This window comes from Diaporthe batatas (genome assembly GCF_019321695.1).
Source record: "Diaporthe batatas strain CRI 302-4 chromosome Unknown Contig00003, whole genome shotgun sequence".
Taxonomy (NCBI): domain Eukaryota; kingdom Fungi; phylum Ascomycota; class Sordariomycetes; order Diaporthales; family Diaporthaceae; genus Diaporthe; species Diaporthe batatas.
In genome coordinates, this window is record NW_025408550.1 from 5,747,830 (window position 1) to 5,768,875 (window position 21,046).

At 54.0% G+C, this 21,046-nt stretch overlaps 3 protein-coding genes across 3 annotated transcripts; 1 reads left to right on the forward strand and 2 right to left on the reverse strand.

The window, feature by feature from the left end:
• Positions 1 to 41: 41 nt before the first annotated feature.
• KVR01_003365 (uncharacterized protein) lies at positions 42 to 8,083 on the reverse strand. The gene is made up of 4 exons (XM_044785150.1): positions 8,022 to 8,083; positions 6,968 to 7,929; positions 1,513 to 6,904; positions 42 to 1,350 (listed from the first exon to the last, which is right to left on the reverse strand). Exons 2-4 carry the CDS (start codon positions 7,315 to 7,317, stop codon positions 1,105 to 1,107), a joined length of 5,988 nt encoding a protein of 1,995 aa, XP_044648380.1. The 5' UTR covers positions 7,318 to 7,929; positions 8,022 to 8,083; the 3' UTR covers positions 42 to 1,104.
• Positions 8,084 to 9,663: 1,580 nt separating this feature from the next.
• Positions 9,664 to 12,301, forward strand: KVR01_002158 (uncharacterized protein). The gene is made up of 2 exons (XM_044781651.1): positions 9,664 to 9,802; positions 10,060 to 12,301. The coding sequence occupies exon 2, from the start codon at positions 10,074 to 10,076 to the stop codon at positions 11,895 to 11,897; it is 1,824 nt and encodes a 607-aa protein (XP_044647173.1). The 5' UTR covers positions 9,664 to 9,802; positions 10,060 to 10,073; the 3' UTR covers positions 11,898 to 12,301.
• A 406-nt stretch (positions 12,302 to 12,707) lies between these two features.
• On the reverse strand, positions 12,708 to 19,604 carry KVR01_003929 (uncharacterized protein). Its single transcript, XM_044783473.1, has 3 exons — positions 17,568 to 19,604; positions 14,304 to 17,488; positions 12,708 to 14,247 (listed from the first exon to the last, which is right to left on the reverse strand). Exons 1-3 carry the CDS (start codon positions 18,048 to 18,050, stop codon positions 13,296 to 13,298), a joined length of 4,620 nt encoding a protein of 1,539 aa, XP_044648944.1. The 5' UTR covers positions 18,051 to 19,604; the 3' UTR covers positions 12,708 to 13,295.
• Positions 19,605 to 21,046: the final 1,442 nt, after the last annotated feature.

The following is a 21,046-nucleotide window of genomic DNA, read 5'->3' on the forward strand; positions in this document are numbered from 1 at the left end:
CACATTGACGCGGTCTGGGTGGTCCGATCCCTGCCTCTGACGAATCGCCAAAACTCAATCATGACACTGCTGCAGCTCTGCTCCAGAAAGCTGTCTGGCTGCTGGTCACGAGATAATGATGATGAAGCATCAAGATCGAGAGCCGTGCCGTCGGGTGGGCTTTCTCCAGGGCGGAGCCCCGACACTCCGGGTTGGCAGTGGCACCTTAACGTGTCCTGGCATTTATTAGGCACTTGGGCACTTGGGCAGTTGAGCACTTGAGTGCTTCGGTGATGGCGTGACCCCCTCCCCCCCGATGTAACTGGCAATCGGTGATAGCCAGACAGCCGAACAGGACTGTTCCGTTGGCTGGGGTCCTGGGCAGGTTGCATCCCGCCTGCCATCCAGCAAATATCCTTGCCACGCCCGGCGCCCGTTTCGTAAGGACAAGGGGGGAGACGCAGGAATGTTTCGTCCTTTTATACAAGACGAACGACGTGTCACAAACTCGCGAACCACACCACACCTCGCCCATCACCACCGCAACAGCAACACCGACAGCTCCATTGTCGCCATGGAATACGATTGCGGAGCCCATATCCACACCCATCTCATGCCCATGCTCACTGCAAAGGAATGCAGGCTCTGGCCCTCAACTGGCCCCGGACTATCGCCAGGCTCCTCTTCTCGAATGTATATGTTTTCGGCCTGGTGCTCCGCTGTCTGATTTCCATAGTTTACCCGCTTTAGAAATCCCGAGCGACCCCCATGCCCCCAGGATTGATCTGGTTCAAATCCCCGAGGTCCTCAGATCGCGACAGGCATCCCGGATCTAATGCTCTCGTCCATAAACAAGTATATCAAACCATGTCGCCAACGCCGTTGACGATGCTCCATCATGAGCTGGTCCCATGAGCCTACCAAAGCAGTCAAGCCAAGAATTTCAAACCGCCTTCCGTCTCTATTGATGCCTATGCAGTGAAAAAAGGTAAAAGGGTATAGATGATAGAGGGGGAAAGGCAACGCGAGACAAACATCAAGTCCTCTTCGGCTTTCGCTGAATGAAAGGGTCCTTCTTCTTCTTTGGTGGTCGTGGTCCCTGAAAGACTTAGCCTGGTCCCAATATCAATTTGAAAAAGCATCGCGACTTACCCTAGGCGGTGCATTCGACGGTCCCGGTGGCGGTGGCCTCGTTGCTTGCACTGGGTTGGCCGGGGGAGGCGGAGGCCGCGAAGGAGGCGCAAGCCCCAATACCTCCATGGCCGACGGATCAACAGGCTTCGGCGGCGGCGGTCTAGGTTTGGGCGGTGCAGTCGGGCCCGCTGCTCTGGGACCAGTTGGGACTGGCCGGCCACTTGCCAAAGGATGGTTCTGCTTTTGTGAAAGGTTGAAATCAGTATCAGGTGGCTAGTCGGAGTCATCCCAGTCGTCCTCGGGGAAGCTCTGTGCCTGCCCGGCGCATTCCACGCCTGTCTTCACCAGATGGTATAGCAAATCAGTCGCACATGCTGGGTTAGAATGGTTGTGACCTACTTGACGCTTGGGTGCTGGAGACTGGCTGTCATCCTCAAGGGGCCTCTTCTTTGAATTTCCGATCTGGGGTGGTCCCGCTCCTCTCGCTGGCTGAAGATTGTTCTCTCCCTTCGCGTTAAGTCCGCTGACGCCCTGTGATGGCGGGGCAGGGCCTCCTGAAGGCATTTCTGGTTTGGGTGCCGTCGCAGGTGCGTCCTTCATTTCTATGTCGAACGACTTGTAGCTGCCGTGGCCATTCTGAGCTCGTGGAACCTTCTCGCTCGGCTTCCTCAGCAGGGCCAGCACGTCACCCCGAGTGTAGCGGTCTCTTGCTTTGGCATCCTTGATCAACTTGGCCCAGAACTCGCCCTGCACCAATGCTCTGGAGTCTCCAAGAATCCAGAGTGACGATTTCGCACGTGTCAGGCCGACGTTCATACGCCTGATGTCAGTCATGAAGCCAATACCTCCTGTTGGGCTGGCTCGGACGCAAGAGAAGATGATGATTTCGCATTCACGACCCTGGAACGCGTCGGTCGTGTTGAATTCCACCTCGTCAAAGACACCCTCGCCAAAACGATTGGCGAAACGATCTTTCAGTGCAAAGAGTTGGGCCTTGTACGGTGTGATTATCCCCACCTTCCCCTTGAGATTGCAGTCCGCATAGTCGATTTTGAAGCGGGAAAACAGCTGCATGGCGACCTCAAGTTCGTTCGTGTTGACCAGCGACTGTCCCTTGCGGCCGCGCTCCTGGATACCCTCGACATCGAAGAACCGGTAAGGACCAAGCAACTTGCTCTCGTGCCATTTCTGGGTGCGGAGGGCCGTCATGTCACCTCCGTCATAAAGCTTGCCCTCGTAGAATTCGGCACTAGGGTATGCACTGATCTCCGGGTGCATTCGGTACTGTGTATCGAGTAGGTGGACGTCATTGGGATGATTCGTTTGCATACGCACGAACAAACTCTGGTCGTACCCAAATCGAGCTGCAGATTGAGAGAGAACCGTAGGCGGCAATTGCTTGGGGTCGCCGACGAGGATACACTTGGTGCATCCATACTTGAGTGGAATCAGAGCACTGAGCTCCACACACTGCGCCGCCTCATCAATGATCACTGTCTCAAACTCAACGTTCAGGTTTTTGAACATCTCATGACCACTACCACTGAGTGTTGCGCACAGCACCTGCGCCGAGTCGAGAATTTGCTGCTGGATCGCTCTGCGCCTGACCTCGCTCTCTCGGACGTACGTGTTGCTGCTGTCCTTGTCGCGGTCAATTTGGGCACCAATCTGGCGCTGGCGACGCTTCAGTTGGTCAAATTCGCGTTCCAGATTGGTCTCAGCTTCCCTGTCACCACTAGCCCTCGCAGCATCGAGCATAGGACGTACGTCGTTCAACTGCTTTTTGATTTCACCGGCCTCTTGGTGCAATTTGTCACGCTCACTGGCACCCGGGCCGTTCTTGTTATTGTCAGCTTCCATCTTGGCTTTGACGAGCTCATCGAGGGTCACGTCTTTGACAAGTGTGTTGATCGCATCAGACCTGCCCAGTCGCAGAACACCGATCTTGTGGTGGGCGCCGTTCATCGTCGTGACCCCTTGTTTCAACCGCAGAACAAGTTCATCAACGGCGGCGTTGCTTGGAGCACAAACCAGTAATTTCTTCATCGGAGGAGGCTGTCTTGCCTGACTTCCCAGGTCATGCGGTCGACTGACAGCAACGGCAGCGGCAGGCTTGGTATTGATGTGTCCCGTGAGAAGTGCACCAACCATAGCGACAATGGTCTTGGTTTTACCCGTTCCAGGGGGGCCTTGAACCAAAGTGAAGCCGTCGTTGTCCTTGGCATTCATGATCGCTTTTGCCTGGCCGGGGTTCAAAAAGTAAGTCTTCATTACCGAATCGATGGCTTCACGTCCATAATTGAGCAGCGGTGAAGGCTTTGCCTCCAGCACTTCGTCCAAAAGATCATAGTACTGCAGACTCTCCAGCGCAGCGTACTCCCGCTCAACCGTCGTCATGTTGGTTATCTTGACTGCATGGAACTGTGCGCCTGCCTGCAGGAATGGCATGATCTGATTGTTTCTGGCGTTAAGACGGTATGCCACTTCGAGGTTATCTTTCTTGTACGTCGTCTTCCAAATGCGAGCCAAGCAGTGAGCAGCCTTCTTCTGATTCAGTGGGTCCTCTGACTGTGATATTATCAATATGTCCCCCTCACTGAGCCCCATCTCTTTATTCTGTGCCCTGGGCATCGAAGTGGTGACCTCCATAAACTTATCGACGGTCATGCGGTTCATCACCTTGATACCAAACGGCTTCGACGTGGTCTCATCCTTAGCCGTCACGAAGGATCGCCATGCCTCGTATCGCAAAAGAGGGAAGAAGGTCGCCTTGTAGTCCTGATGAGTCATGTAGGTGTTCGCAACCTCGACGCACACATCGCCATTTGGCGGGTCATTGCCCTCGTGGAAAATATCCCACTCGAGAATGGACTGGTGCAGAACGTCCATGGGAGGAATGATCCGAGCCCGCAGATCTTTCGCAGTCCGCTTCATCTTCTCCTTCTTCAGTGGGCCCATCTTCTTGGCCGCCAACTGAAGTTCACGCTGTCTTGTGTCGTGGTCTAGCTTGTTGCCACCTTTCGTGGTAATCAGGGAATCGTCATCCGAAGAGTCTTCTTCTTCTTCCGAGCTGTCGACCATCATCTCGCTCTTTGGCTGCGGGCCGTGATCTTTGCCGAGAACACCGGACACGCCCCTCAATCCCGAACCTTCCCCAGGTACAACACGTAGAGCTTTAGCTTCCGCTATAGCAGCGGCTTTTCGCTCAGCCTGTTGGGCCTGTGCACGCTTTCGATCCTCGAGGAATCTCAATGAGCTGTGTTTATTTGGCTCTGGTCTTAGCAGCTTCGGCTTGGTCTTCTCACCTGTCAAGCGCAACTTTTCGAGCTTGCTTGAAGAAGGCTTGACGTCTGGTCGGGTTGAAGCAATAGGCGTAGTGCTTCCAGACCGAGACAGTGGAGTGCTCGTCCCAGACTTTGACCATGCATCGAGGCTGCTTTGTTTCTTGGGCCGTTCAGTGACCTTCGACACGGTGAGGGTCTCCTCCTCTTCCCCGATCGCCTTTAGAAGCTCAACTTTCTGCGTGGCAGTCAGATTGCTGTTGATTGCGTGTTTGCCACTCGGCCCTATAACACAGGCTTGCCGAATAGTGGAAACACTCTTTGTATCTAGATCGAGCCCAAATTGAGCGAGTCGACTAAAAAGCTTGAGCAGTGTCTGCACGGTCGTATCCAAGAGAACGATGTCGCGGAGCTTGATCATATTTGTTATTCCGTACGTGTTAAGCCGTGGCTGCTCCAAAACAGTCTTCATTGCTTCAGCCTCTGCGTTCTGTGCTCCGAGCGCTGACGCGACCACGCCGTCCTGGTCGAGGAGTGCCTGAGCGAGCTCCATCGCCTTCCGGCAAAACGACTCGAGAATTGTCTTGTCCATTTGTTCGTTCCAAACTCGGAGCTGAAAGAAAGCGTGCTGTAATCCTTCCCATTGGGTCGTCCACCAAGACATAACAGCAGTGTACTCGATACCCGATAGTGTCCTTGACCTGAGTAGCCCGGAGGTGTCACAAAGCGCACCCACCATGTCCTTACTGCAAGTCAAGACATGGGGCATTGGCGCAAAAGGCTTCATCGAGTCTTTGTCGTATGTGACACCGCGGACGACGTCGGAGAACGTGGACAGGAAAGGCTGAAAGTAGTCGGAAGCCATCTGGGCTACTGCCTCCGTCCTCGTTGCTTCGCCTGTGATAGTCTTGATCAAGGAGTTGCCAGCCTCGCGGATGGGATCCTCAGCGTGCACCAGAGACGCAACAACGGCATACATCAGACCGCTTTGTTGGTCACTGCACAGACCTTCTAGGTCCGCAGAGGCGAAGCCACTGAGACGCTCCAGCATGCGGCCAACTGCTTCTGCCGTTCGGTCCAGGTCCTGGTTGAAAAGTATCTTTTCAGGGTCCTTCAGGGTCTCTTTCTTTGGGGGCAGAAGCTTCCCGATGCCGTTGAGCGGGTGCATGGCAGATAACATCGATTTTGCGATGTCAACAGTGCCAGCCCGACCGGGCCAAAATATTTCGAGAAATCTGTCCCAGAGCTGAGCAGAATGTCTCGGGTTGGTCCGAGGTATCTTAACATTCCCACGCATAAGTGCCATCCATTCGGTGCGGGTCGTTTTCGAGTCAAGAACAAGAGAAGTCTTGATGACATCGACAGCCGTTTGTGATAAGCCTACATTGAACCGATCCTCTGCCCGGAGCTCTGCCGCAAGATTGATGACGCTTGCTGCGTATTTGACGACGAGATTGATGAGAGAATTGATGTATATGATAGACGTGCCCATGCGGATCTGGAACACGCCACTATTGAAACTGTCGAGTGATGTCTTCAGAGCGTATAGGCCAGCAATCGTTCGAGTCACTTGTGCTTCCCTGGAAGCATCCAAGTCGGGACGGGGAGAAAAGAGATGGTCTGTGAGGGACTGGCACACGTCTGGCAACTCGTGCTGCTGGAGCGACCCAATGACGGTCCTGACCCAGACGGCGAGGAAGGGAACACGAATATGCCCGTCGGCGACGAGTCTATCATACTCCAGTGACCGCGAGAGTAGATGCGGGAAGGCTGGGTTCATGAAAACAAACTGGGCGAGCTGTGCCCGTGGAAGGTCTAAAGCGCCCCAGAAAGCCTTGGGTGACTTCTGCAGCAGGGCCGCGATTGCCTGCAGGACCAGCAGTAGGATTTGGTCCGAGTGACAGAGCTGGAGGTGTTGAATGGCAAGCTGGTAGACATCTGCGTCCATGCCACGAAGGCAATGGACCACGATCTCCTCGCTCATGGAGTTTAAAAGAAGGAGGAATCCTTCCCAGAAAACCCTGACCTTGTTTTGAGAGGCATGTAGAGCGCCCGATTCAGGGTCCACCACACTCACCTCGCGGATCGCGTTTGTGAGAGATTCGCCGACCGCGAAGTCAAACTCCTCCTCTGTGAGACACTCAGGATTAAGGGCCTCCCATGCCGACTTGGCAAACCGGTTGCGATACTGGTCTTCTTCGAAGAGGAAGAAGGCCATAGTCGGTACTATCTGCGATCCCAGCTTCAGCGGCTTACGAGTCTGAACGTCCTGAAAGACCTTATTGAAGTAGCGTTGCCGAACTTGAGGATGCCCTACGTAGGCCATGCAGCACAGGGACTCGAACAGAGCCAAAATGGCGGTTTGGTCCTGCTGAGCGATCTTAGACGAACTGATCGGCCCATTCGACTCTAGGATAGCGACCGCCCTCTGGAGACCCCTGTCTATCCGAGCCCTGTCGAACTCGTCCAATTTGTTCTCCATGATCGTAGCGACGTCTTCGTCAAAGGACCTGATGGCTGTCGTCAGTGCTTGTCTGCAGTATGTGATACCTTACAGGTCTACGGCCACTCACCCTTGCAGTTTCTCGAAGAAGTTCTTGCGGTGCATGTGCCAGCGCAGCACGCAGCCATCGCAATTGGTCAAGAAAGACTCCGTGCGTTCGATCCATTGCTCTTTCCAGCCACTGGACTGCTCCTCTGTGATGCCCAATAGGAGACTGAGGTCGTAAGTGAGCTCGACGCGGCGTCTTGCCTCCTCTATTCTTTGCTCCTGTTCCTTTGAAACAACCTCAGAGGATGGCTCATCATCGCTTTCATCACCGTCTGTAATTCTTGGGCAGAGCAGATGACATTTCTCAGGTATGTTGATCCACTCCTGATAGGATTCTGTGATCCCCTCATACAGCCTATTGGTATCGTCCATGTTTCGAGGCTGTGGCGGTCATCGCATTGAAGAAGAGAGTTTTGGCTGGCGAAAATTGGATCGAGGTCTGTTGAGGTAGATCGGGCCAGGTTCTGTTCGAAGGAGCGTTGTCGCACGCTGCGCGTGTCGTGGAAATTTGAAGGACTTCGGAGTCCAAGATAGGGAGCAGGCACAACTTGGGCTTGACTAGGCAGCAGGCAGCATGTACGGCACAAGTATAGCAAGCTGCCCAAGGGATGGAAATCAATTTTGCGCGGGACTTTGAAGGGAGCAAGCAGACGGCGTCAGCATCGAGCGCTATTGCGGTCCCGTAAGTAATCCTTCGGGGTGGCTCGGACAGGTGAGTCGCAGTGCAGATGCGAGAAGCTGCAGGCGCAGACCACAGGAAACCGCGGGCCTCAGCTTCCTCCGTTTGCGACAGGCTAGCAACTCTCGTGGTGCAGCGAGAGGGCTCGAAGGAGGGAGACGGCAGGTGGTGATGGCCGAGTGATGCTTCAACCACGACTCGGAAGATCTGTGTCGAAGACAAAGGGCTAAAACTTAGGTGCGGTTCGAGAGAAGTCGCGTACCTCAGAAAGGCTTACCCGCGTCACCAATTTAGCATCTGAACCCCTGTACGTGCTCCAGGGAGCTAGTGAATCAGACCCACTCCCAGGTCAGAGGGGTCCTCTCAACTGGGGGCAACTAGAGGCAATGGATCTTACCTTCAACCTTGCTGATATGTTACTCTGGGCAAGAAAACTCGGGAAGAAAAGCTCGATGATTTGTGGTCTCTGGGTTGTGGCAGCTTCCACTGAACTTTTGACTGTCAGAGTCTTGACCCAGGTAGTCTGCCCGTGGCCGTGGCTGTTGCTACTGCTGCTGCCGTAACAGGATGAAGTGGTGGCAGCAAAGCTCAGTGGAAAGAGTGTAGCAGCAGAGCCCAGGGTGAAGGGTCATTACAGAAACTTGGATGGGTCTCTGAAGCGAGGAGGTAATTGTATCCTGGAGCCCTATGTACTTATACGGAGATTATATCCTATTGAGATGATGCACCTTGATACCCATTTACGCCTCACTGCAGGCTGTTGTCACCGTGGGATGGCCCAGCGGAGCGTGCAAAAGCCAGCCCTGTCATGTGGTTGGCCAAAGCGTCTGGTCTGCCCCACTTGTTGCGACCTTACAAAAACCACAGCTTGCACTGGAATTTTCTGCACCGTGACTTGGGTTTCCTAACTCCATGTCCTCTGGCCGAAACCAACACAATTGGTGTCCTACAATAGTCACTGGTCGTGTATAGCCATGCACTCAATGCCATGAGTATGGGCTGCCGCTATAGGCCTTACTTGGGATGCTGAAGGAGCAGGCAGTCATTATTGTCCGCTACATCACAAGGTACGTAAGCTCCGGCCGGTCGACCATGACCACCATTCTCCCACAGCCTCCATTTTTCTGCCCTCTACATGATGATCAACCTTTTATAATGGACGACTTCCTAGCCATTTAAATGTGCGGAATAACAGGTACCTGTCTGATTGAGATGCCACCTCTCCCATCACATGTCACACTGGAACTGACTGGAACTGAAAGCTGATATGTTTGCAGCACGGGTAGGGGCGAAACATGACCCTGGTGAAGTTGTTATCCGTGATAGCTGGATTTGCCTGCAGGCCTATGCTTTGCAAGCAGCATGGCTTAGGGAACGATGCAATGACAGACGTGGTCTAGCCATGTGGTTGTTTGTTCCGCTCAGTACTAATGCTGATGCTGGACTACTTGGTATATGCAGACAGGAGACTGACGAAGAAAGAGTACCCCAAGATAGGTACCTACTTAGCATGTAGCTAAACCCAGACACTGCTGGGCATTCCTCACATTCTCCATCACTCACAGGTGCTGTGAGTCCTCGAGGCTCGTGTCCACTTTCCGTCAAAACCAGTAGAATCCAATGTACAAATACCGGTAATGCCTTCCTCAAGACTTATTAGCCCCTTCTCACCCAGTTACCTACTAGATTTGCTGGGGCAGCCTGTAGCGTTCCTGAAATCCTGTTCCAGTTATGCAGAGCTTGGGAGTCACTGTTCTGTCCCATTCATTACCTGCTCCATAGCCGAGGCATCAACAACAAACAAATGATGCCCACACACACAATGGTGGTGGTGGCGGCGGTGGTGGTCCGTGCCCTATACATAGAGACTGCATCCTTGACTTGTGGCGGTGGTGGTCCGTGCCCTATACATAGACACTGCATCCTTGACTTGTGGCGGTGGTGGTCCGTGCCCTATACATAGACACTGTAGACTTGAAGCAAGAGCCCTCCTTCCTACCTAGGTACCTAGGTATCCTTGACTTGAAAGTATGGCTTCCATTTTCTAGATTTGTGCTCCAGACTGCTCACTGCCTCCTAAGTTGTTCCTCCCTGCCCATCACACAGCCTTCACCCTCGATTCTCACACACTGTTGGAAATCAGAAAAGCTGGCCAGCAATCACTGACAGAAGCAGCAAGTAAGCACACTTGAGCTTGTTCTATGCCTCTTGATCCCTCTGCTTCCTTGGGCCGTCAGGCACTGGCGTCTCAGAAGCCGTTTAGCTCTCACATCCCACAAGGACGCTCCAACTGACATAAGGTCAAATTGACTAATTCATTCTACTCCCTTGTTCATACCTCTCAATTTCCAAGTTGCCTGCTCTAGCATTCCAAGAAATCCCCTCTGCACTTGGTACACTCCACTCTCCCATAATCACTTGCTAACCAGAAACAGTTTCTCTTCCCAGTATGCCAGCCAAACGCAAGACCAAGCGAGCCATTCCTGGCACCAAGGCGTCTCGTGTACCTAAATCTGGAGGATGGGTGTTGCCTCATGGTCTTGGGCTACCAGCTCCTACTTCGGCAAAGCCCAGTGACAGTGGACCAACTGAGGATGTTCCAGAGCAGAAGAAACTGAACTTGAAAACTACCAAGTCTTTGACTCAGCCAGACAAAATCCAAGCCAGCGCCAGTCATGAGTTGCCTGCTGTGACGGGTGAGGAGAACAACACAGAGGCCAGCAAGCCACCCCAAAAAGGCCAGTCAAAGGCTTCCTTGACTGGAGAGACAGTAGCAGCCCTCACACTGGAGGGCTACTACACTGGCAAAAGACTATATGGCAGTGAAGAGGTGGAGCGCATACGAATGAAGACATCTGTCAAGGACAGAACCCCATATGAGAAGAAAGTGCTTGTGCCTTACAAGACAACTCCATTCCCGGGATTTCAGGGACCCTCTGCTGAGGATTGTACAAAGGTTCACTCAATCCTTGTCCAAGAGCATGGCCCGTGTCCACAGCCCGAAGAAATCCCTCCCCCAAGCCTGAAAGTAGCCGGTTGTGGTCAGGTCAGGCAGGTCTGCGATGCGCTTCTGCGTACAGTGCTCAGTACCAACACTCAATTTGACAATGCGGACAAGGCTGTTCAAGGACTCCACAAGGCCGTGGGGACTGTCACAGAAAACCTGCAATTGGACCCAGAGGAGTATCCTGGACTCAAAGATTGCCTGGACTATAGCCGCATTCGCACTCTTTCCCTCAAGGAAGTGCAGCAAGCCATAGTCCAAGGTGGTAACCACATTGAGAAGGGCAGCAACATCAAGGCGACCGTGGACCAGATCCATGACATCAACGCTGAGCGGGCCAAATCGTTTCGAGAGGAAACGGACGAGAGCCCAGCCACTGTCCTGGCAGCTGAACTACTTTCTGAGCAGCAGAAACAGCAAGAGATCTGGATGTTCGACCAAGGCATCCTTAACCTTGAATACTTGCGAGTGCTGTCTGAGAAGGATGCCATGAACGAGTTAATGGCGTTCCGAGGTGTCGGCGTCAAGGTGGCTGCTTGTATTCTTCTGTTCTGTATGCAGAAGCCTGTCTTTGCAATAGACACACACTGCTTCCGCCTTTCAAAGTGGCTTGGGTGGGTTCCCAGAGGGATGAAGAAAGGGGGCGAAGATGAGGCATTCGCACACCTTGATGCTACTGTTCCTGACCATTTGAAATATGATCTCCACCAGCAGTTCATCCGACACGGTCAGTTCTGCTTGAAGTGCAAGACCAACAGCAATGAGGGGTGGGCTGAGTGGGAGAAAACCATCTGCCCCCTTGAGGACCTTCTTCAAAGGACAGGCAAGGAGAAACCACCTGCTAAATTGGGGGCAAAGAATGCAGGAGAGAACACCATTGAGAAACCAAGCCAGGAGCTTGAGGGCGAGGGTGCAATTGTTGAGGCAAGAGCTCCAAAGAAACGTGGTCGGCAGCAGAAAAATGAGGGTGGCAACTTCGACGAGCCAGCCAAGCGAGTCCGCAAGCAGAACAACAGCATCCTGGAGCCAAAGCCTGCACATGCCCAGCATGCCACTCGGTCAACTCGCAACAGCAGAAAGGCAGCATTGGACTTCGTTCCGGAGGCACAAGTCGAGGATGAACAGCAACAGGACCTTGCTGAGATTGACGTCGCAGAAGCCATGCTGAACCCTGTTATGCAGGTGATAGCAACACAAGCAGAAGCAGATGAGGAGTCCTCCTATTTATCTGAGCACAGCGACAGTGAATTCACCAGCTTCAAGCAATGAGGAGGGTGATTGAGCAGTATCCTAAGCCTTGACATGGCAATTAGGATGAAGCATGTCTGGCCATAAGAAGCATGGTAAGGTATCATGATGCATGCCAGCGTGGACAGCACATGTATTACGGAGTTATGGATAATCATATCCGGAACAAGGTATTCAAGGTGCCTCCTATGCTCACACAGCAGACATTTCAGGAACAGCCTTCTCTTATTGGGCAGAAGTTTGGAACAGAATGGGGCTCAAGGAAAGTAGCGCAACAATTTTTGGCAAGAGGTTAGAAACCCTGGCTCGGTCTTCTACGGTACAAGCACAAACCTGGGACTTTGGGACGTGGGTGCATCCATTTTCCCCTGGCCGACTATAAAGAACTTCCTTGCTCTGGGAAGCCACCTGGTGGAGCTGGAAACGCCTCGCTTGTTCATCACAAAGAAATGCCACTAAAGGGATGGGGATTTGGGAGGAGTTTCGCCTTGAGCACCAGGCATCATAGCAATCTTTGACTGGCTGCTTGTTTCTCTCTCTCTGGTCCCTGTGATTTCTACCATGATCGAGCCTCTCATCTTCCATAGTATCAGAATCGAATCTTGCAGGGGAGCTTGTGCCTGGTACGTGATCCTCCCTCCTTAGGTGACAGCCACCATCATCAGAGCGCTGCACCTAGGATGGCAGTAGAATTTTCACATGGAAAGATGGAAAGCATTGTAGGACAAAAGCCTCAAAACTTTTAACCTCATGCTGATATTGTTTTGAAAAGGGTATTGTGTCTATATGCAGTCGGGGTGGCAAACACAGCCCAGAGGGAGAAAATCTCCCCACCCCCCCACCCTCGACCACTGGCCTCACCAAGGGCTCCGTTCTTTGGTCTCCAGTACTAGGTAGGAAGTTTTCAGTAAGTATATAGATGCAGGGTTTGTTTCGTAGTTCTCCTCTTTGCGTCTCCGAACCCCTCTCGCTCGTTGCGTTGACCTCGTAGCACGGCTCATGCCCACCTGATTTGGTTCCCCCTTCTCGACTGTCTCCCCTCCTCATTGAAACTTCCAGGAAACGAATCCCAGGCCGCATATGCTCCCAAACGCCAGACCAGAAACCAGCCTATCGCGTAATTATCAACCCCCCCACAAAAAAGAAAGGAACAGCAATAGACAACGAGGCAGAAATGAAGAGAAGCAAAGCCTTGTGAGGAAGCATTGTCCGAGGACGGACTTGGTGTTCCGTTCATTGCATTCTCAACAGACTGCCGAAGCAAAGAACACGTAGATCGCTGATCATGCGAAGATCGTAAATGCATTGATTTGAAACATCGTAGGGATATCAACAAGGTGGCAAGGGAGTGGGAATCGCCGTCTTGTATAATACAACGGTCGCAGTGACGGGTGGTGAGGGAGTGTGATTAGATGGGTATTATGGTTTGCTTTTGTTCGAGATGATGGACATTCCTCTCAGTCTTGTCCTATTGAGCAGGCTGTTGCTCAGTTGGTGGTGACCCGACTGGGATGACTCAACACGACTGAGTCTGGCTGCGGAGGTGAAGTCGCTGCTTTGCGTGTAGCTCGGCCTTACACGGTCCATTGATGCTCGTATCCTGTCATAGGATGGCCTGGCTCGGTCGATGGATGGCCTCACGGGCGTCGGATCAGGCAGGTCATCGACCGAAGTTGACGTTGGCGGGACATCCATAGAGTTCTCATGTCCGGTGTAGTTCGTTCCATCGCTGCCGTTTTGTGCACGGGTGTTGTGTGTCGTGTGTGTTGCCACAGAAGGTGGATAGATCGGCCGCTTGTCCTCGTCCACGCTCCCATACTGCATGTGTTTAGATTTCTTCGAAGACCTCTTTGAGGACTGACTTGATCCAGAGGAAGAGCCATCCTGAGCCTCGTCTGCGGTCTCGGGCTTGATGAGACGGTCGAATTTGCCCTGATTGACCTGTTCGCGCACAATATCCACATCATAAGGATAATAGACCTTTTGCAGGGCTTTTATTGCGAACCGTGGGCCGATACAGATGACCGGAGTGATAAAAAAGCATGCCCAGAAGGTGACTTCGGCATAGACTTGGGGGGCGGCATTATAGAACGACCCTGAGTACGTCGTCGAAGTGAATACACCAGTCCAGAAGAAAATGAAGAGATCGCTGATCGTAACCACTAGGAGCATGATCCAGTCCCATCGATATGTGTTGATGAGGATGTACAGGTTGATTGTGAGCACAGCTGGGTGGGCAATGTAGCACCCGAGGCGAAGTCTGTCAGAGACATCGAGGCCGTTGAGAGTGACAAAGTTGCTATTGATCACTGTGAGGTACGGGATGAAGAAGACCATGACAGACTGGTAGACACCATCCAACATGTAGAGCCTAGGGCATGTTAGCTTTCACTGGTTCATGAAAAAAACGAGTGGACGTAGAATTACCAGAACTTTCGCTGAGTCCATTCCAGCCGCTCGATACCTCGGCGGTAAAGTTGTGGAACAGCGAGCGAGACTGTGTCGGACACGTCTTGGTCCAGGACTCCCATGAGAATGACTGGCACCGAGGTGAAGAAGAGGTTGAACAAGATGATGTAGGAGTAGTCAAAAATGTAGGTGATGTCGAAGTTGCAGAACACCTGAAACCAGAAGATACTGAACGTCCAGATCATGTTCTTGTAGAAGAAATTGCTGATCGTCTCGGCGAGACGTCTGTACGACCATCGACCGTGGACCAGGACAAGCCTGCACAAGAAACGAAATTGGCCAATGGCGTAGTCAGAAGACATCACGGCCTGGCGGCCTTCTTCTCCGGCGATGCCGACACCAACGTCGGCTTCTTGGATCATGGCAACATCATTCGCACCGTCGCCAATTGACAGGGTCATGACATCCAGTCCAGTCTTGACCATGGACACTACGGCAGCCTTCTGAGCAGGGCTGACACGACAGCACAGCACCGACTTGCAGTTCTTGCAGAGCAACAGGAACTTTTGTTTCAGTTCCTTGTCCAACACCCATCTGAGGGTGAATCCATCGATTACTAGCGCGTGCGTGCCAGGTGGTGCTTTATGCTCTTGTCGGGCCACCTTGAGGTCCTCATCGCTACCAGTAATTCCGAAAGTGCTCAGGTGTTGGTCAAGTGCAGTCTCGACCTGGCGCAGATATTCCTCCGGTGGGGTTTGGCCCGACTCGTCCTCGATGGTTTGCAGCCGAATCAACTCCATGTCGTTGTTGAGGAGGTTGCAAGAGAATCCGATGTTGATTGCAGTCTCAACCTTGTCGCCCGTCAAGACCCAGAGCTTGATACCAGCGTCACCAAGCAGAGCGATTGTGTCGGGCACACCGTCTTGTAGTCGATCTTCGATAGCTGTGCCTCCAAGAAGGGTGAGCTCCTGCTCAATCTGATCCGCCACGACTTCGAGTTTCTCTTCGCGATCCTCAAGCGCGGCTGCGGCAACCTGGTGCTCCTTCAGCCAAGTCTGATACTGTTGCTCCGTCAAGTAACGTTTGGCGATGCACAGAGTACGAAGACCTTCCCGTGCAAACATCTCGAGGTGGTCTGCCGTTTCTTTGCGCAACTCTTGCTGCTCTCCTCGCTTGAGGCGAGAATAGATAACGCTGTCAGCGCCTTTGCAATATAGCACGATCCTGCCATCCGGTAATCGTACAATGGCGCTCATCCGTTTCCTGCTCGAATTGAATTCGATGGTGTTAAGAATGGGGTAGTGTCGGTCTTCGCCCATGACGTTGACGTTGATTCCGTCTCCAGTATGTCCAAGAACAGTGAAGCCCATATCTCGGGCGGTGGCCACCAGAGCAGCCTCATCGGGCGACTGAGCCTTGAACTCCATCTTGGGCGGGTCACCAGGTTGCTTCTCTGCAATCACCGTGTGGCACAGCGCGAGTGCCAACATGAACTCCTCGTTTGCTTCCTTCTGCTCCGGACCATGCTTTCCGGACAAGTCTTCGACGAAATCAGGGGCGATGAAGGTGAGATCATCGTCGTGCAGATATGGGTTTGGGTGCAGCTGACGAAGCCCGTCGAGTGCTTGCACCTTGGCTGCGGCAATCTCCTCTCGGATTTTTGTGCCTTCCTTTTCCACGTCAACACCGAGACGCTTCTGCATGCCAGCTTGCGCTTCGGTGTAGGCCTCGCCATATGGTTGACCGTTGATGGTTGCCTTTTTGAACTCCATGACGTTTTGGGTCAGTGTTCCCGTCTTGTCGGAAAAGATGTATTCTACCTGGCCCACGTCATCCGAAATGTTCCAAGACTTGGGGACGCAAGGTGCGTCGATCTTCTCGTAGTACATCTCCACATCCGAGTAAATGAAGATGGCCTGGAGCGTGCGCACGATTTCCAGTGAAATGTACAACGAGATCGGCACCAAGTTCTGGAACACGATGAGAGCCGCCCAGAAGGTGATAAACCCGGTCATGGAGGGCGTTGAGCCGATTGAACCAAAATCGAAGTAGTACAGTGACGAGTCCGTTGTAGCCCAAGCAGCGCCGTTGACGAGGGCCGCGATGAGACACATGACGAAGAGGATCACAAAGTTGCAAACGACATTAAAGTTGAGCTCTCGGGCAATCCTTGCCCTCTTACTGGGGGTGATGCCAGCGTTCATCATGATCTTGGTGTCGTGGCCGGTGAAGAGGACCACTCCGAGTACCCACTCCGTGTTTCGCAAATTGCAACCACGGAGCAAGACGTTGTCGATGGTGATCGGCTCCGACATATCATGGGTAGTGGTATCTGACACTTTTTGTTGCCATTTGATTGCTCCGTTGTACTTGTAAAGGTTGGCCTGCGGGGCCTCGCTGTCGATAATGAATTGTGCTCTCTCACAATCCCTGGCGTGCTTCATGGATCGACCGCAGCGAAGAGCTTGGCGCACCTTCAGATTCGTCTCGCCGTCCAGATTCTTCGTCTCGACGTAGCATGCGCCGTCAGGATCCGAGGTTGACAAAATGACAATATCCGCCGGGAGCTCGTCATCGCCGTACAAGCGCACGAAGTCGCCGACTGCGAGATTTTTCCACGCGTCCTTCTTGAACCGAGCATTCCCTGATGCCGCGAGATCATGATTAATGACATCTCCCTTGATGGCGTCGAACTTAGCCTCCGCGCCTCCTTCGTAGGAATAACTGGTTCCGGGTCGCTGAACGTCCAAGTGCCCATTGTTTTCGGGGATGGGCAATGGGGAGGCCACAGGTGTCATTTGGATCTCTTCGGTGGCGGAGACAAAGGATTGCCGCGCGGTCGAAGCGCCATGGGTTACCCTCGTGTCAACTGATGCGCGGGGGTCGCTGTTATCGTAGATGCCGGCCCTCCTTTGCCTTGCCGCTTCGTCCTCCTTCTTCCACAGTCGCTCAATGGTATGCCAGATCATGCCGAAAAACTTGGAGCTCGCCTTTTTGATTCTCCTCCACGTTGAGACGTTGTCTTCCAGCACATTGGGGTTATTCCAGCCGCAGAGGCGGTGGACGGGAGCATTGTTGAGATCATTGTCGAGAATGGTCCGGCGGTAGTCTTCCACGGCGTCCTTTATTGCGGTGATAGCAACGATGCATATTAGTGGTACGGCATTCAGTCCAGGATTAGTGCCTCCGAATATAGGAAAGATCTAGAAAATGTCAGTGGCTCGGCTCTGTACCTGAAAAGCCCCAGGGGCAGGATGGTGTGCTTCAAGCATGGATACTTACAACGAGAATTACTAGGAAAAGAAAGAAGATGTTGGCAATGTTTTGGAATTGGAACCACAGGTTTTTTGGTAAGAACGAAAGCGGCGTGTACTTTGCGGTCCGGATCTTGTTTCGCGTGAACTGCTGTATAGGACTGCCATCCTCATCCACCATATTTGACGGCAGGGGCTGGTTGAAGTACAGCTGCCGTGGCCCAGGGCCGTGCGACTCCTCCTCCTCCTCGCCGTCGTCTGCGTTTTGTCCGCCCGGTTGTTGTGACTGCAGGGCGTCTGAGCCGCCAGATTGCCTCTTCTTCTCGTTGTGCGAGGCTTTCAGCGTTTGTCGACCAATCAAGGAAAGTCGCTTCAGGCTGCTGCTCTTGACAGTCATCTTTCGCGTCGCCCATCTTGACCTCTTGGTCTTGTCGATTTTCCTCTTGTCAGGGCTATTGCTCCCACTGCTTGTTGTGCCGTCGCCAGCTTCTGTTGGCGAGTCTGGGGCCATTGTGTGGCTGTCGCGGGCCAGGCCCGATCACGCCTGAACGCTCGCCAGGCTGGGCCGGGTTGGCGCCGATGTTCGTCCGCCTGGCCGATGTTTCTGGTCACCTAACGGATTCCAGCTTGATGATCAAGAGGGGAATGGCAGACGGGTCGGAAGGCGGGTGCACAGGTTGAGGAACGATCGGGGTGGGCGGAAAGAGCGTGGGTGGGCGGTGGCGCTGCTCGTGGGTGCAGTCCACTCGAGTTAAAGCCGAGTCGGGGAGGTGGGTGGGAGTTGGGAGTTGGGAAAATGAGCACGGCCGGGAAGTTTTGGAGCCCGAGCGACCTGTGGAGTACCTGCCTGGGTAGGTAGAAGTAGGATTTGGGGGGGGGGGCAGCCGTCGACGGACGGGCTGGGAAGCTTCTTTCTGGGCGCAGTCTCCTAGTTCGGCAAGGCAGGGTTCGAAAAAAGGGACGCGGGAATAACGAGGGAGGGAGTGAATGGGAGTGGGATTGGGATTGGGAATGGGAGCGCAGCGCAGCACAGCGCAGCGCCAGTGCAGCTTAGGTGAGATGGAGCGGGCTGGTATGCAAAGCCAAATGCAGGCAGGATAAAGGCAGGCCAGACCAGTCCAGGGGTAGCGAATGGGTGAATTGGATGGATGGTTGGATGGATGGATGGATGGATGGGGCAGGCAGACAGTCTCGGTACTCAGGGCGTACCGCAAAGGCCGTGGAGTTGGGCCTGCTAGCTGCAGGTGTCGGATGCACCGGGGCGCGGAACGAGGACAATCCCTCCCAGCGTGAGCCAAGCCCAAATGGAATAGGTCGCGAAATGCGCTTCGCTCTTGTCGGCGTTGGCCAGCAACCACAAGGGCGGCAGTGGGCTAGGCTGCACTAAAAATGAACCTATGTGCCTACCTGGGTACCTAGGTAGGTATGGAGCAGCGTTGGAGCAGCGTCAGGAGCGTGTGCTCGACGCGGTACCCCGGCAGGCCTCTGCCAGGCTAGGGTGGGGTGGCACTGCCGTCTCGATCGCACCCAAGTCCGAGAGAAGGATCTAGTGACGTTGTACGCGAGTGCAGTTGGCTGGCGGGCAAGAATCACCAACACTGGCCTGTTTTGTCAGGCTGGCTGGCTGTGCGACGGTGTGTGTATGTGTGTGTACGGAGTACTTTGACGGTACAATCGTCGCCAGGAGAGAAGAAAAAAAGGCTGAGGTCGGTGCCGGATCATCCCAGGTCCAAGGTCCCAGGATCCAGGTCCCTTGTCAGCGAAGCGTTCGAATGCAAGCCGGACAACCTTGTAACCTGGTCATGAGCAGGGCCTCGGATGGCCGGGAAGCGACAGGCGGAGAAGAAACCAAGGGTTTGGTGGCAGCAAATGTCACCAGCAGCCCGATGAAACCGACGACGAGCGACGAGGAGACCGCCACGAGCACCCAATTGGGACAATCCTTGGCGCTACCCGGAGGCTCTGGGCTCGCTCGGGGGCTCGGGGCTCTGGGGCTCTGGGGCTCAGGGTCTGTTGGAAACGGGATTCAGCAGGGAATAGGGAATGAATGGCAAGTGAAAAAGTTGGAAGAGGACGATGACGGCGAGACGAGACGAGGCGAGGCGAGCAGAGCTAGTCGGGGGGGGCAGCCAGGGCGGCACGGAGTATTGGTAATCACCCATCCACAACAACCGCACCTGCGCCTGCAAAGCTGAGCCCACTATGCCCACCTGCCCACCCACCCACACTGCCAGGACTGCCAGAACTGCCCGACTCTTGTTCTCTGTGCCGCTTGCTGTGCCCCTAGAGTGGGGGGGGGGGGGCGCACTACACTGGAACTTGAGGACTGCTTATATTAGGAGGCCCTATGCCTACTAACTAGTAACTCTGTCTCTACCCTTGATGCAACCTCATCCCACAGGCTGACAGGCCAATTGCAGACACTCGGGGGATTCTGGCACGGACGTGTGTCCCCGAGCCCGCCGAGTGTGTCGGCGCCCATCGCCCATCCCTTCGCCCACAATACCATGAGACGTGTCCTGTCCACGCGCCAGGCACTTGCGCCAGGTACACACAGCTCACAAGTTACCACGCAGCCCACCACATGGGCAGTGTGCTGCTCCCATGTGCAACGGCAAGAACAAATGACCAGAGCGGGCAGTGCTGACATGAGTGAGGCGGATGGGATGGATGGGATGGACGGGATGACTGTTCATCAGCCCTGATCCTCAGCATAGACTCACCATGCGCATGTTTCCCCGTTGCCGCCAGTTCGCAGCGCCTCAGCCACAGCTTACGGATTCTTATTAGATTACCTGGGTAGTAAGACCCGGCCAGCCGGTCTGGCAGTCTGGCAAGCCCCTAACAACCAGGCGCGCATCAACGGCCGCCTTCGAAGCCCGTTCTGGTCCATGTACTCCGTGTGCCGAGATCGTCAACGCCGGCCGACCCCTTTCCCCTCCTGACCCCCTCCCCCTTCCACATCCCTCCCCTCCCGCCGGATGCCCGGGCGGTGCCGGTGCACAGTAGTCTGCTCTGACCTTGTTGGTGGCCCGGTAAAAGCCAAATCCAGCGAGTGACCTACAGTGAGCGAGATGTTGCATGCTCGATGGAGATCTGGAGGCCGATCGCGTTTTGCACAATCTCACCGGTGCCGACCTCCCCTCTTCAGCCTTGGGCAGAGTCACCGCCGCCTGAGATTGGCTGGTCCAGTTCCAGTCCTGTCTAGATGGGGGTGGAGATGTTGAATAGGGGGGGGCTTCCCACAAATCCAGGGACCAGAATGCGACCCAGGGGTTGCACAATCTTGGTCACCCGCAGTCTTGGCAGAGGTGCCCCCACAAGCCCATTCCCTCTCATCTTGTGTGCATCTTGGTCAGAGATGAAACTTTTCGACCAGCTCGCATGCGGTTGGCAAGAGTTGGGAAATGAGCAGTCTATGCTACGAATCCGCGCTGATCCCCAGCCCGTCCATTGTGGGACCAGTGGATTACTGTGTGCATGGTGCGTGTCTACGTGCTGCAGGTG